The sequence below is a fragment of the Notolabrus celidotus genome, chromosome 4, assembly GCF_009762535.1.
Source record: "Notolabrus celidotus isolate fNotCel1 chromosome 4, fNotCel1.pri, whole genome shotgun sequence".
Classification (NCBI taxonomy): domain Eukaryota; kingdom Metazoa; phylum Chordata; class Actinopteri; order Labriformes; family Labridae; genus Notolabrus; species Notolabrus celidotus.
Window position 1 is genome coordinate 11,300,591 of NC_048275.1, and position 16,944 is coordinate 11,317,534.

The following is a 16,944-nucleotide window of genomic DNA, read 5'->3' on the forward strand; positions in this document are numbered from 1 at the left end:
AATTTTAGACTCACATAGTCCAGTTTTCTGTCTACTTGTTCTTATTGAAAAAATAAGCATGTGTGCGTGGTCAGGTGTCAGCCGGGAGCGCAACCGGGTCATAATCAGTCCGCAGGCGGAGAAAAAAGCGCACATGGACACCTGTCACTCAGCCGCAGCCCCCAGCTGAGCGTCTCCGCTGTAGACAACACCTAGTCAGCTGATTGAAACATGCTTTAAAAGTAAAACACCTCCCTGATATGAACAAAATATAAGACCACATGATGTTTCTTCCACGTGATATAAAATTGAAACAAAAAATGTGTTTGAGTATGTTCTTAACAATCAATTAATCGGTAATCAATTCATTGTTGACATCCCTATTGTAGACATATGTCAGTTCCCCTTGTTTGGCCAACCCAGTCCAAAAAGTCTAGATCTTCCAAGCTATCAGTCTAAGTTAGCAGTTAGTATAGATGTGCATCACCCTGTGTGTTAAAAGCTATGCATGAAATGATGACCTTAACCTGAAGCAATCAGTCTTTGTAAGAAAACATGTTTTGGGTTGGTGAACTGAACTAAAAACTAACATCATAGCAGACAAACATATGACTGTTGTATATCTGTGGTGACTATTCTGACCTGATTTTAGTCACTGGGTGCGGGAGTGAAGTGTTTTTGACGCGCTTTTAAAAGAATCCAATGTCCAATCCGAGGTTATTGTTGCGTTATTTCTTGCGGTTTATTGATCCAAATGATAAACAGGTAAAGACAACTTACTTTGAAGGTGATATGCATGATCAGGATAACAGTGCGGTCTAAGATGAGTGGTACAAAACGTGTGCTATTCCTGTTCCCAAGATCACTACTTCACCTGTGCCCCTTTTGTAGCATTTACCTGCCCGTTTACCTGAAGTGCCCCTTGTGGTGATTGTGCAAGTAACAAAACAAAATACAAAAACAACATAGGTAAAATGGCTTATATAATATCTGTAGTGTCATCCAAATGCTACATTATCACAAAGCTAAACTCCCTAAACCTAATGCTAAACTGTGACGGCAGAGTAAAGACTAATGTGGTAGACAGTCAAAGCCCTTAGCCATTAGTGACAACCTACAATATTCAGTCAACACTACGGATGAGGACAACACTAACGCTACAGTAGATATAAACAGCTGAAAAGTGGCCGTGTAATATTTCCAATGGTCAGATCCTAGGACTGAATGTATTAAAACACATCTAAGCACAGCTGCATCCAGTGCAAACCCAGTATCAAAACATTAGATGGTTATCTAGGTGACTAGATTTTGAGTTTGTATTGAAACAACATTTCAAATGTTGAAATGCTTACTATGATATGACTCTACATTAAATGGTTAAAAGGCTATGATGGACTCTAATGGATGTCTAACTTTTCTGTTGTTATGCGTCTTCCTCTGCAGCCCAGGTGGCTTACTTTGGGGGGACGCGGTCTTCCGGAGAACGCAGGTGGTTAGGCCTTTCCTTCTGGTGGCTCTCCGTCTCTGTACTGCCCTTCATCTCGACCCATCTGCAGATTGAGCTGCTGTAGCTGCTGCTGTCTGCCCCCAATCGCACCTCTCTCCACTCCTTAATGGGGATGTACAGAAACTCTTGGAGAAAACTCCTCCTTCCTCTCTGTGGACCTCTGCTGTCTTTTTTTCCCCCCCAACACTGATTTACAGTCTTGTCCCCTCCTCACTGCTGCTCTGTGTCACCTCTTGGCTCCTGGCTCCCTCTGGACTATAAAGACACACACGGGGAGCATGCTCGCTGGGAGCTACGGGGTTCAGAACTAACTGTGTCACACCCGCAGAGCCCTCATGTCATCACCTGGCACTTATCTTAGTGGGACCAGAACTGAGGCCAAGACAATAAGTGGAGCTGCAGCACATAAACCTCTGCACATACAGCTGACGGGTCTCCTGGCTGCACACACCACAGTCATTAGAGACACGCTGAGGCCCCATCTGTATCTCAACAATGCCACTGTGTTAATCCTTACTATGTCACTCTCATTCTCATAATGGGCTAACTGGGATGCTGAGAAACACCGGGTGTCCAAGCTTTAAGTTTTGTGTTCATTTTTCTCTGTGTGTGTGTGTGTGTGTGTGTGTGTGTGTGTGTGTGTGTGTTGCAGTGTGTGTGTTGCAGTGTGTGAGTATTTGCTGCAGCCAAAAAGGCAGTTGGGTAGCGGAACATATGCCAGACCATCTGTCTCCAATGGTTGGTGATATTTTGTTACCTATGAATAGCACAACAGCACAGTGAAGAATACAAACACGTGTGTGTGTGTGTGAAAGAGTGAGCACAAGAACAGGCAAGAGCTAATTAACGTTTCAAAGAACAGAAGCAGGAAGGTGAACCTGAAGACATCAGAACTGACTTGGCAATTTTATAATTACTTGCATCTTGATGAAAAGTTTTAAAAGGACGTAGGCCTACAGTGTTAACTGAAAAAATGAAATCTTAACTTTTTTTGGTTTATTTTCCCAAAGAAATGAAATAAATTGAGGCAAAAAAGAAATAGTGGCATGGTCATGAAGAAATAAAAGTAGATTCTCATGCATAATGAGTTTCTTTTTCAAAAAATAAGTCAATGTCCTGATTCCACTGGTATTCCAAATCTCCATTGATCATTTGCAATATGATATTAAATGCTTTCCTATTACAGGCAGTCTGAAAGATCTTAGATGCCCAGTCCTATTCTGAACTTTCCTATCGCATTCCTTTTGAATGATTTATGAATATAAATAAAGCATATTGGCCCAAGTATAAGAAAAAAAAAACTCTGCAGTATATCAGATGGATGACAGGTCTGATAGTGAGCATACTCTCCATATAGTATCCAGTAACATACTCACATGCATTTGAAGAAGATCTATAAGGACATTACCCTCTATAACCTCTAACACACTGCAATACTGCAACAGGGCCGTAATGAAGTTCTGCCATCACTACGTCTCTGTGCTTTAACACTGAACCCTGCAACAGTGTGATTTTGGTGTTCCAGTATGTGATTAAACATCGCACTAAGACTTTACAGAATTGCTGGAAGCACGGTGGGTGTAGCACATACACACCCCCTCAGACAGGCACATACACACGCTTAGCTTAGCCAGCTAAGTTGTTACACATTGGCACATTCACCTCCCCTTCCCACCTTTGTTACTCCTGAGGGAGGACCAGAGGTGAAACGACTTTGCCCCATTATTCCACCCCTGCGCATTACAAATAGTAGACAAGGCGTAACAGGGATGTAACTTCTGGCTTCATAACTTTGCCTCCGTTTTTGAATAACCGGGTTTTCTTTTGAGCCACTTTGTTCCGCCTTGTATTATTGGTGGAGGGTGAACTGCTGTGAACTTATATTGATATTTAATGAATCCCCAAATATAAGACAACCCCACCTTTGTCAGATCTATTTCAAGGGGAGAACTGTCCTATAGGTGGGTTAATATGATCTCTCTTTTTTTTAAGAATGTTTCTGAATTAATGATTTCCTGGAACGATTGTTCTTAGCTGAATTCATTCAAACAGGAGAACAGGTTATGAGTATTTCCAGCCATAGTTTGATGCCGACAAATAATGTTTGTGAGCGCGATTCACGCCTATGTTTCATTATTTCAATGATATATTGTAATGTTTATAAAATATTGATGAATATAAGTGATAAACTTGTGCCTTCTTCCCATCTGGTTCATACAAGATTAAGGAAAAAGACCCAAAGACAAAAAGACAAAAAAGAGGAAGTGCAGCTTTTGGGAGGCGTTTGTGAGACCTCGCTTTATCCATAACTAATACATGTTGGGTAATTTATTATCCTTTACAGTCAAGCCCTCAGTAAAATGCACTTTGAAAATGCAGTAACTCCCATACAAACCTTCAAGAGAGTCATTACCATGTTACTTAAAAGTTTTAGAAAGTAGTATTATAAGATTAAAAGTATTTTGGAGGAACAAGAGTTGAGCAAAAACAGAAAATCTTGTCCTCCACAAGCTGTTGAAAGCACGTACGCTGACAGAGATCTGCTTTCACATTGTTCTGCAGGGAGCATCAGTTCCCCCTCTGGAATCCCAGAGCAGAAACAATGCAACACAACCCCAAATTTATCTAAGTCCACAATAAGTGTCTCAGCAGGGGATTGACTCATCATCAAGTTCTGGCCTGTACAGTCCTCCAGAGATAAAGACCGAGTGTGTGTGTGTGTTTGTCTATGTTCCTCGTTGTCTCCCTGTACACTTGCTGAGGCAAGTGTTATATTTTATTTGGACATTTTTAGCTCAGAACCTCACACATTCCATTTAAGAGAGAGCACCAAACTCTGTCCCCTGACATCAGTTTGAGTCCTCTAATGAGATGGACCCAAACCACAGATGCCACCTGTAAATATCTAACATGTCAGATGAGATTTAAAGACTGGACATGTTTCTCACTGAGACGTTTTTAACGAAGACTAAGAGGCATCGGAGCATGAAGAACTAATAAACAAATGATGATGGATGTGTTAAAGCAATTAAGATGACTCACCATGGATCTCTGTTGGATCCTCGTCGCCGATGTTGTCATGCTTTCTGTGTGTAAGCCAAAGACTCTGTGGAGGGAGAGTTACAAAGAGTTCAGTGAGATCGTGTTTGAAAATGTTCTCTCTGAAGATTTCACTTTGCATAAATGTCATGAGGTTCACCCTTGATTGTGTATGAAGATGGACGACACATCTCCACCTCTTGTTGTACAAAAGTGAATGTCTTATCCTGTGCGCACAGCGTCACAGGAGAATTACACCCATTTCGAAAGCATCACATAACTAATTATAAATAAACTTCTCAAGAAAATAAAGACTTGGGCGTAGATCAGTGTGATAAGAGCTAACAACAATGACAGAAACATTTATATGACGTGTATGTTGAGTTAATAGTTTGCCCCAAGTCCCTTGTGTTCACATGGAGGAGGCAGGCTTTAAAACTTCATACTGCAGCCAGTCAGTAGGATGAGCATCAAATGTTTTGGCTTCACTGTTGGAGAGCCGCCATGTCGTCCATCTTTTTATATAGTCTATAGGCTAAACTGATTGTACTGAAGATGTTACAAGGACTAAAAGAAAAAATATAGTCCTAATCACACTCTTGAACTGTATCACTAAGGACTGATATGTAAGCTCACAGTTTGCATGAATAATAACATCCACATGTGACTATAAAACTTGCACGCTTTAAATATGGACACAGCCGTTTTTTGACCCTGTTGCCCACATTCTCATACTTAATCACCAAAATCTGAATAACAATGTGGACATTTTGTGTCAAACACATAACTGTGTGAATCCAGTTTGTATCTTTCCTATAAATGTGTTGGAATGGGTTGTGACATTTCAGCTAGTTTTGAAGTTTAACAGCAAAAGGACGCCACTTAAGATCGTCAGACATCTGGCGTCTCATCACTTTATATACGTGCAGTGTGCAACTAAGTGTACTGTGTACAGTATTCAGTATTTGAACTCTGCAGACATGCAGGGGGAAATCACAGTTTCCACAATTTCACAGTACTCAATCCAGAAATGAAGCTTTCTTTGTCCAGTCAAACTGGAATTCATCCAAAGCCTGAGGAAATGCTGAGAAAATAAATGAGAACAAAACATTCATGGTGATGAATCATATCATTTTTGACAAGACTTAAGACATACCAGGAAGTAGGATTACAGATTTTTGGGCTCAAACAACAGAAAATAAGAGAAATTACACGTAGCATCAGTAATTACAATAACAGAACAGACCAAGGACAAGGTAAGCTTTAAAACAAATTCACTCTGTGATTCTTTAACTGTGTGTCACTGAACCAAGTCCAACAAACTGCAGGGAGAATGCTGTGTGTGTGGGTGTATGTATGTGTGTGTGTGTGTGTGTGTGTGTGTGTGTGTCTGGCATGTTCACTGCCGCAGCATTGTTTGCGTCCCAGAAGCTCCAGCTGTGTTTCTTTCTGCTGAAATGAACTGCAAACTGAGATGTCCCTGTGAAAAAAAATAACCTGGAACACAATGCTGCTCAGCGTGTGTTTCAGGGGAGTTTGGACAAGTGTGTGTGTGTGTGTGTGTGTGTGTGTGTGTGTGTGTGTGTGTGTGTGTGTGTGTGTGTGTGTGTGTGTGTGTGTGTGTGTGTGAGTGTGTGTGAGTGTGTGAAGGCATGCGCTCCATATGGAAAAATAATCATTTTTTTGTCTTCTAACCACTAATCACTGAATCAAACCGCAAACAGTAATTGCACAATGTGCACACAACATGAGCATTCACAGAAAATGACATAAGATCAGATACGACATGATTTGTTAAGAAAATATTTGTGCTGTACGGAAATGACCTGAGATTAAAAAAAAGCAGAAGGAGTGGGGGATTAAGAAGCTGGGTTTAAGTGGATGTATATATTGGTATTTTAATCTCTGCAGCAGTCAGAGTGTGGGTTTGTTTATATCTTCAGTTTTCAGAAATGTTCTCGTTCCTGATGCTAACATCTGTCTTTCAGAGCCTTCCTGAGCAGAGTGCTGCGTGTAAACTCTCCCTTCGCTTTGTCTTCAGGCCGGAGAAGGCCTGCTTCTACAACCCCAATTCTATAAGAGAGGGACACTTTGAAATGATGATAAAAACACAGTTTGATGGTTTGTATATCATTGAACTCCAATATTTAATTGAAAACAGTGAGAAGACAACAAATGTATTGTTGAATGAGAAATATATACTCATTTAAAATGTTATGTGAGCAACATGAGGCAGGGACATGTTTACTGATATGTTGCATCACCTTTTCTTTTAACAATACTCTGTAAACGTCTGGGAACTGAGGAGACAAGTTTCTGTTGTTTTGAAAAGGAAATATTCTGTATTTCCCTGATATAGGATTTCAGCTGCTCAACAGTTCAGGGTCTCTTTTGTTTTTGTCTTTTTGTGTCAGGATACACCAAATGCTTTCAATGGGTTACAAGTCAGGACTGCAGGAACGCCAGTTTAGCACCAAGACTCTTCTGCCACTGAGCCATGCTGTTGTGATACGTGCAGAATGTGGTTTGGTATTGTCTTGTTGAAATGTCATCAGTCCACAGTATGAATGCACAGTATGAATGTCCAGGAGAGTTTCAGGGGGTGTTGATTGTCTGTGAGAAAACAGCCTGTGCAGAGCAAAAGGTCTGAACACATGACCTTCAATACAATCCTGGATCACACTGGCAGTCCTCTGATGACAATTTAGCTCTATTTCCATATTTCCAACAAGTAGACATAAATGTGTAGGTGCAGCTAACAATATGCACTTAGTCATCAACTCCTAAAATCCGTTCTCACTCCTCAAGTTGCTCATGATTGTAAATGATTACTCGAAAGGAACAGAAAGCCTTGGCTGGAAATATTTTATAGCTGACCTCCAGCTACACAGGAAGCCCAGAAAATATTGCTGTTGCTTTCAGAGATTTATACGTATCTTCTATACCAACATAAGGCATACCTGACAAACAAGTCGAACACAAATGATGTGTCAGTGACATTTTACTTAGAACAACATGTTTCCAGACTTGGATGCTTAATATTGTGTTTTTATTTCTAATTCAGGCTGCATTTGGTGAAAGTCCAATGGCAAAAAGCAACACAAGGGCTGTCAATCACACTGAGGTTAAATTAACCGAGGAGATATTCATGCCATTAACAACAGGCACGGCAGGGGTGAGGTGGGGGGAAAAATCACATTATTGGAGAGTCTCAAAATCTGGTGTCAGCTTAAGAAAATCAAGTGTGGCTGAAACAAACATCCTGCAGTTTTGTTTGTGTTTTTCCGTATTTTGTCTCTTCAAAGAGTGACTTGTTATGACAGAATTCTCTACCGCATACGTACATGTACTCAAACAAAAAAAAACTTTAAAGGCTTTGTGTACAGAATGCACTAAATATCTCTGTTCACTGCAAAACCTGGTTTAATGCACAATCATAACTCAGTGTGAGCTTGAATTTGGATGTGGATAAATGTTTGGTGGGGCTGGGTGAACGCAGCCAGAGTTATGTTGCCTCATGAGGTGCTGTGGTACACCGCCAGAGTTAAAAACTGGTTCTGACTGAACTCATGTTGTTGTGCCCGTTTTTGTTAAGAAGTAAATATCTGTTTTAGAATTAAATAACAGAGAGCAGAGTGAACATCTCCTCATGTCTCTACAGACCTGACTCTTCTCTCTGGGTCTGCCATGTTTGATGCATTGCATGCATGTGTAAAGTTGTACACTTCACTGTAATGACTGCTCTGCGCTTGCCAAGCTCTTGCTGCCAGACAAAATATTTTGGAACACAGAGTCAGCAGTGGGGTACTGACTTTCTGTCATTTGTAGGGATAAACATTTTAACAGTTAAATAACAGAAAGTGACTTCTCAGGAAAAGAAAAAACACTTTTTTCCTGTGTAAAGAACAAGGAACCAAAAAAAGACATGGAGGAAGTAGACTGTGAAAAGTGTTGCGCAGCCAAAGGCCGAGGAATTTTAAACTAAGAACATTCAAAACAATTGTAACAGCAGCCTGTAGCAGGAGGCAGGACAAAAAAGTGATTTTGAGGAACAAAGGAGGTCTGTGTAGAACGAGAGAATAGCTTGTTAGTGTGAGAGTGACCTTTTCCCACAGGTGTTGAGATGTTTCTTCACTCCTCTGCCGTCTTTAAGAAAATATCAGTTCACTCTCTCCGTCTCCACCCCTGTGATCTTCACCAAGCCTCAATGTTTGGCAGAACTTTATCAGTAATATTCAGCCATATGAGCAGGCCATGATTGATCTACTGTACACCTTTATAAAGACACACACACACAGACCCTCACACACTTACACACAGAGGACCGTCTACACAGCAAAAATGTGCTTTAAACACATCCATCGACACAAGTTAGTCTCAAACACTTTCTTCCTTTACACCTACATAAATCTTAATTTTGGTCAGTAGTGGCTCTGCAACAAGCTGTTAACAAAACATTAAGTGTAAGCCAATCTTGGAACCCATCTGCAATCATTGCCTTTCATTTGCCTCTAGTAACGGATGCCAGCTTTCAGCTATCAGTGTAGCCAGAGGTTAGTGTTCAATGACTTCTTCTTCATGCACCATCATTTCTGGTCCATTACATCCTCCAAAGTAGAGCCTGCTCACCTATTTCAAGCAGATTTCCATTCAACAGTACAAAGTCTCACTCTGACTTATTATGCAGTATGACCCTGAAACAGAAGCCTGTTTTCTTGCAGTGTTCTCTGCAGCTCACGGGTCTGAAGTTTGCTGAAATAGTAGCATCATGATGCCGATGTGTAAGAAGTAAAAATACAACGTTGTCAGGTCAGTCCTTAAGAGGAGAGAAGAACAACTTAAATTAAGTTTGTTTGTTGAACAGAGCTCAGCTTAATAGTTTGCAATGCATTCCAGGGAGTGAGGAAATGTAAGCGCTAATTGGCTGTACAACACAGCATCAAGCAGATCTGTCACTCAATGAAGATATCTGTTTATAATGATAAATAAATTATGGTCGGATTACCACCAACAGAAGATGGGATGTCATTACAGGGGTGAGTGTTCCGGTCATAGACTGTATATTAAGAAAGATGCCATAAGTGTTCACTGACAGTGAAGCCAAGAGGTTAACAGCTCCCTCTGCTGACTAGCTGCAGTATAGCTCATAAACCCTGTCTCCTGTGTGTTAACAGATGGAACAGAGCTCACACTATAAAATTAAGAATACACATCAAATAGATAACGCATGCTTCAGTTAGCGGAAAGGATGTGACATCAGTCCTGCAGCTCTATCAGCCAGGTTGCTTCTGCGCATACTGTAGCTGCACCAGTGCAATATGTCAGTGCTTATGGAGGTGGTCTTCTGGTCTTCTGGCCTCAAAGCTTACAATGAGCAGAAATGGTCAAAACTACTTGGAGTATGGGGCACTGGTGGCCTAGAGGTCTGAGCGCCTCACGTATAGAGGCTACAATCCTTGTCGCAGTGGTCACCGGTTCGACTCCCGGCCGGTTGACCATTTGCTGCATGTCCTCCCCCCACTCTCTACTCCCCACATTTCCTGTCTCTCTTCAGCTGCCCTATCATTAAAGGCAAAAATGCCCAAAAAACAAAACTTTGGAAAAAAAAAACCTACTTGGACTACAAACTTACTAAAAACGGAAAACAGAACACTTTCCAAGATGAAAATCTAGACCCCTGAGTACACATTATACATTGCTATGCAGAATCTGTACATATAGATTAAGCAAACAGTTAAAAAAAACTCCTACTAATCCATGAATGACTTTGTCTGCCTCAGGTAGTGTTGTAGTTTAAGTGAAACATGCCCTCACAGTAAAACTTGACCACATCAACATGATACACTTATTCAAATTTACTGAGTTACACTTTCTGAGTCTATCCAAAATATTAGAAACTTTTCCAGGATCAAAAATACTCATCAGTTTCACAGTCTGCCTTTTAGCTAAAAACTGAAAATACAAGGCTGATGAGAGCTATGTGAATAAGAGTCAAAACCCATGCAAAGGAAACAATGACTATTGTTGTACCCACACTGAAAGGGAAAAGGTTTGATTAGTTCTGGAACATTTTGTATTAGTCACACACTTGTTGCAAAATGCTTTGGTTGGTATAAGCCATATCACTTACAAAGTTTGATCCGTTATGTTGTAATTTGAGGTTTTTGTGGTACCTCATGTAAAACTGATGAGACAAAGCAGCTGAGTGAAGAGTTGGTTTTGACCAAAACACAGAGATGTTGTACTGGAATTTTGTAAGTCAGCAGCAAAACAGGATTCAGAATAAATGTTCAGTGTTCCTCTGAGCAATCAAACACTGATTATTCAATATGTTTGCTATAACAGTTATTATCTGTGTTATGTGTTGAACACTTATTTCATTTACCCCTTAGCAAGATACCTCAATATTTTATCCAACCCTAGATTGTTCAGAGGAAATTTTGGTTTGTGTCCATTTGGTGCCCCACTCAACAAGGCAACACGTCTATGCAGATCTTGTCTGGTACATGCATAGGTTGTGTTTCCTGACAAAGAGTCTCGTCCTGCTTTATTTTAAAAAGTCAAATGTATCAGTCTTTGTGAATCTTTGCAGTGAAAAATGTCAGAACAAAAGAAGTCCGTTATTTAATCTTGCTGTATATCATTTGTTTTGACACCAAACATGTGGCAGTGGTATCAGGTTTTTAAAATTACAGTGTAGAAACAGTTGATCTTATGCTGATGGCTTCTGTGGTCCATATAGAGACATCAGTGCCAATTTCAGTCTATTTCATTACCAGTTATAAACTCCTCATAAGGGCTTCAAAAAGATGGATGGTACAATAGCCCACTAAAAGTGAAGTCAAAACATTTTAAGCTCCCCCTGGTGTCTGGCTGCAGTCCAGGTCAAAAAACACCTGTATCATAACAGATAAGCCATGGGTCAAACTATAAAATCAAAAGACAAGTCAAATACATTATTCAGTTTAACGGCTTGTTCTTATCATGCCGGTATATCTGCGGGTGATTCTTTTTCCAAGAATATGGGTTAGGTGATGCTAAAATAATGGGGATATGATATCTTGATTGACAGCTCTGTTGAAATATGCAGCTCCTGCAGCAGTTTTTACAGGATAAGCAGAGAAGAGGAGGACCAACACGAAAAAAAAAAAGGTAACAAACATCAACACAAATACAAGTCACTGAACTCTCTATGACTGGGAGTGTCTCCTTGAACCCTCCTGTTATGTTCAGGGTCAGATTGACCCTTTTCAAAGTTCAAAAATTAAAAAGAAATTGTTAAAAGTGTTTTTTCGGAATGAAACTTATTCTACTTGCCTTAATTAGCGGAATCAACATATACAATAAAAATGGTTCCTTTCACATATTTGCAACCCCTCCTTCATGTTTATATTGCATAGATACTGTTTGTGGGTCAATTTGACCCGGCAGTCAAAGTGGAGTCAGAAAAAGGAGTCAGAAGTGTCAAATACTAATTGTTTCTTTGCAACTGAGTGACATATTTCACCCCAATCACGTACACAGCAGGGTAGTGATGTGTCACGATCAAAAGCTGCGGCTCTGAGAGCTGATACTTAGGAGAGCTGATACTTTATAGTGAATCAAAAGAGCCGGCTCGCATCGAGAGAGAGACGGCTCCCAGTTTTTTCCTTTGCTTGCTTAGCTCTCAAAGTGCTCAGCCCCAGCTCTGCTCACAGCAGAACTTTGTTTTGATTGGTCAGCATTGCGGCCATGCGGCCAATCACATGTGAGGATATAGGATACAGGTGATGGAGGGGAGGCTGTGGCTGGTTTCAAACCGCCTACTATACTAGCAGCTACTATACTATACTAACCCTAACCCTAATCCTAAGCCTAATCATAACCCTAACCCTAACCCTAATCAAAACCCTGGTTCTGTTTGCTTGAGTTTGGTTCTGGTTCTGTTTGTTTGACTTGGTTCTGGTTCTGTTTGCTTGAGTTCGGTTCTGGTTTGGTTCTGGTTTGGTTCTGGTTTGGTTTGTTTGAGTTTGGTTCTGGTTCTGTTTGCATGAGTTTGGTTCTGGTTCTGTTTGCTTAAGTTTAGTTCTGGTTCTAAACCTAACTCTAATCATAGCCCTTACCCTAACCCCAATCCTAACCCTAACCCTAACTCTAATTCTAACCCTAACCCTAATCAGAACCCTAACCCTAATCCTAACCATAATCCTAATCCTAACCCTAACCCTAACCCTAACCCCAATCCTAATCCTAACCCTAACCCTAACCCTAACCCAAACCCTAAACCTAATCCTAACCCTAATCCTAACCCTAACCCTAATCCTAACCTTTAACCTAATCAGAACCCTAACCCAATCCCTAATCCTAACCCTAACCCTAACCCTAACCCAAACCCTAACCCCAATCCTAACCCTAACCCTAACCCTAATCTTAACCCTAACCCAAACCCTAACCCTAATCCTAACCCTAACCGAAACCCTAACCCCAATCCTAATCCTTACCCTAACCCTAACCCTAACCCAAATGCTAACCCCAATCCTAACCCTAACCCTAACCCTAACTCTAACCCAAATCCTAACCCCAATCCTAACCCTAACCCTAATCCTAACCCTAATCCTATCCTTTAACCTAATCAGAACCCTAACCCTATCTCTAATCCTAACCCTAACCCTAATCCTAACCCTAATCCTAAACTTTAACCTAATCAGAACCCTAACCCTATCCCTAATTCTAACCCTAACCCTAATCATAACCCTGGTTTTGTTTGCTTGAGTTTGGTTCTGGTTCTGTTTGATTGGGTTTGGTTCTGGTTCTGTTTGTTTAACTTGTTTCTGATTCTGGTTCTGGTTCTGTTTGCTTGAGTTTGGTTCTAGTTCGGTTTGCTTGAGTGCGGTTCTGGTTCGGTTCTGGTTTGGGTTTGGCTCGGTTACGGTTTCGCTCGGTGCTGGTTCGGTTCTGGTTCGGTTCTGGTTCGGTTCTGGTTCGGGTCTGGTTCGGTTCTGGTTCGGTTCTTGTTTGGCTCGGTAACGGTTTGGTTCGGTTCTGGTTGGATTTCTGGTTGGGTTCTAGTTCGGCTCTGGTTCGGTTCTGGTTCGGTTCTGGTTCGGTTTGCTTGAGTTTGGGTCTGGTTGTTACGGTTCTGGTTCGGTTCTGGTTCGGCTCTGGTTCGGTTCTGGTTTGCTTGAGTTTGGGTCTGGTTCCGTTTGCATGAGTGTGGTTCTGGTTCTGTTTGCTTAAGTTTAGTTCTGGTTCTAACTCTGACCCTAACCCTAATCCTAAACCTAATCAGAACCCTAACCCTAACCCTTACCCTACTCCTAACCCTAACCCTAATCTGAACCCTAACCCTAAACCTAATCAGAACCCTAACCCCATCCTAACCCTAACCCTCATCCTAACCCTATCACTCATCCTAACCCTGATCCTAACCCTAATTCTGAACCTAACACTAATCCTCACCCTAATCAGAACCTTTAACCTAATCAGAACCCTAACCCAATCCCTAATCCTAACCCTAACCCTAACTCTAACCCAAACCCTAACCCCAATCCTAACCCTAACCCTAATCCTAACCCTAACACTAATCCTATCCTTTAACCTAATCAGAACCCTAACCCTATCCCTAATCCTAACCCTAACCCTAATCCTAACCCTAATCCTAACCTTTAACCTAATCAGAACCCTAACCCTAATCATAACCCTGGTTCTGTTTGCTTGAGTTTGGTTCTGGTTCTGGTTCTGGTTCTGTTTGCTTGAGTTTGGTTCTAGTTCGGTTTGCTTGAGTGCGGTTCTGGTTCGGTTCTGGTTTTGGTTTGGCTCGGTTACGGTTTCGCTCGGTGCTGGTTCGGTTCTGGTTCGGTTCGGTTCTGGTTCGGTTCTAGTTCGGTTCTGGTTCGGTTCTGGTTTGGCTCGGTAACGGTTTGGTTCGGTTCTGGTTGGGTTCTGGTTCGGTTCTGGTTCGGCTCTGGTTCGGTTCTGGTTCGGTTCTGGTTCGGTTTGCTTGAGTTTGGGTCTGGTTGTTACGGTTCTGGTTCGGTTCTGGTTCGGCTCTGGTTCGGTTCTGGTTTGCTTGAGTTTGGGTCTGGTTCCGTTTGCATGAGTTTGGTTCTAGTTCTGTTTGCTTAAGTTTAGTTCTGGTTCTAACTCTAACCCTAAACCTAATCCTAAACCTAATCAGAACCCTAACCCTTACCCTACTCCTAACCCTAACCCAAATCCTAACCCTAACCCTAATGTTAACTCTAACCCTAACCATTACCCTAACCCTAACCGTAACCCAAACCCTTACCCCAATCCTAACCCTAACCCTAATCAGAACCCTAAGCCTAATCCTGACCCTAATCAGAACCCTAACCCTAATCACAACCCTAACCCTAATCCTAACCCTATTCTTAACCCTAACCATAACCCTCATCATAACCCTAATCCTAACCCTATTCTTAACCCTAACCCTAACCCAAACCCTAACCCCAATCCTAACCCTAACCCTAATCCTAACCCTAATCCTAACCCTAACCCGAATCCTAAACCTAACCCTAACCCTAATGTTAACCCTAACCCAAACCCTAATCCTAACGCTGACCCTAATCCTAACCCTAACCCTAATCACAACCCTAACCCTAATCCTAACCCTAATCCTAACCCTAATCACAACCCTATCCCTAACCCTAATCAAAACCCTAACCCTAACCCAAATCACAACCCTAACCCTAACCCGAACCCTAATCCTAATCCTAACCCTAACCCCAATCCTAAACCTAATCCTAACCCTAACCCTAATCATAACCCTAACCCAAACCCTAATCCTAACCCTAACCCTTACCCAAACCCTAACCCTATCCCTAATCACAACCCTATCCCTAATCCTAACCCTAATCCTAACCTTGAACCTAATCCTAAACCTAACCCTAATCCTAACCCTAACCCAAACCCCAATCCTAACCCTAACCCTAATAAAATTCCTAACCCTAATCCTTACCCTAACCCTAACCCTAATCCTAACCCTAACCCTAACCCCAATCCTAACCCTAACCCTAATCATAACCCTAATCATAACCCTAACCCTAATCCTCACCCTAACCCCAATCCTAACACTAACCCTAATCCTAACCCTAACCCTATCCCTAATTCTAACCCTAACCCTTATCAGAACCCTAACCCTAATCATAACCCTGGTTCTGTTTGCTTGAGTTTGATTCTGGTTCTGTTTGTTTGGGTTTGGTTCTGGTTCTGTTTGTTTGACTTGGTTCTGGTTCATGTTCTGTTTGCTTGAGTTTGGTTCTGGTTCTGTTTGCTTGAGTGCGGTTCTGGTTCTGTTAGGGTTCGGTTCTGGTTCGGTTCTGGTTCGGTTCTGGTTCGGTTCTGGTTTGGCTCGGTTATGGTTTGGTAGGGTTCTGGTTGGGTTCTGGTTGAGTTCTGGTTCGGTTCTGCTTCGGCTCTGGTTCGGTTCTGGTTCGGTTTGCTTGAGTTTGGGTCTGGTTCTGTTTGGGTTCTGGTTCGGTTCTGGTTCGGCTCTGGTTCGGTTCTGATTCGGATTGCTTGAGTTTGGGTCTGGTTCTGTTTGGGTTCTGGTTCGGCTCTGGTTCGGTTCTGGTTCGGTTTGCTTGAGTTTGGGTCTGGTTCTGTTTGGGTTCTGGTTCGGTTCTGGTTCGGTTTGCTTCAGTTTGGGTCTGGTTCTGTTTGGGTTCTGGTTCGGTTCTGGTTCGGTTCTGGTTCGGTTTGCTTGAGCTTGGGTCTGGTTCTGTTTGCTTAAGTTTAGTTCTGGTTCTAACCCTAACCCTAAACCTAAACCTAAACCTAATCAGAACCCTAACCCTAACCCTAATCGGAACCCTAACCCTAATCGGAACCCTAACCCTAAACCTAATCAGAACCCTAACCCTAACCCTAACCCTAATCATAACCCTAACCCCAATCATAACCCTAACCCTACTCCTAACCTTAACCCTAATCATAACCCTAACCCTATTCTCAACCCTAACCCTAACCATAACCCTAACCCTACTCCTAACCTTAACCCTAATCATAACCCTAACCCTAACCCTATTCTCAACCCTAACCCTAATCAATACCCTAACCCTAATCCTAACCCTAATCCTAACGCAAACCCAAATCCTAACCCTAACCCTAACCCAAACCCTTATCCCAATCCTAACCCCAATCCTAACCCTAACCCTAATCCTAACCCTAATCAGAACCCTAACCCTAATCACAACCCTAACCCTAATCCTAACCCTATTCTTAACCCTAACCCTAATCCTAACCCTAATCCTAACCCTATTCTTAACCCTAACCCTAACCCTACTCCTAACCTTAACCCTAATCTTAACCCTAATCATAACCCTAACCCTAACCCTACTCTTAACCCTAACCCTAACCCTAATCATAACCCTAACCCCAATCCTAACCCTAACCCTTATCAGAACCCTAACCCTAACCCT

General features: G+C 41.8%; 2 protein-coding genes across 2 annotated transcripts in view; one reads left to right on the top strand and one right to left on the bottom strand.

Moving 5' to 3' along the window:
* The window catches only part of crtac1b (cartilage acidic protein 1b), a 34,571-nt gene extending 28,934 nt beyond the window's left edge, over window positions 1-5,637 (top strand). Inside the window, exon 15 of the mRNA XM_034682051.1 lies at window positions 1,423-5,637. Within this exon, the coding sequence (XP_034537942.1) occupies window positions 1,423-1,550 (128 nt within the window). The 3' untranslated portion in view covers window positions 1,551-5,637. The remainder of the gene's footprint in view (window positions 1-1,422) is intronic.
* golga7bb (golgin A7 family, member Bb) overlaps window positions 4,536-16,944 on the bottom strand; it is a 38,357-nt gene continuing 25,948 nt past the window's right edge. Inside the window, exon 6 of the transcript XR_004631038.1 lies at window positions 4,536-4,592. The gene's annotated coding sequence lies outside the window, so the exon portion shown is untranslated. The remainder of the gene's footprint in view (window positions 4,593-16,944) is intronic.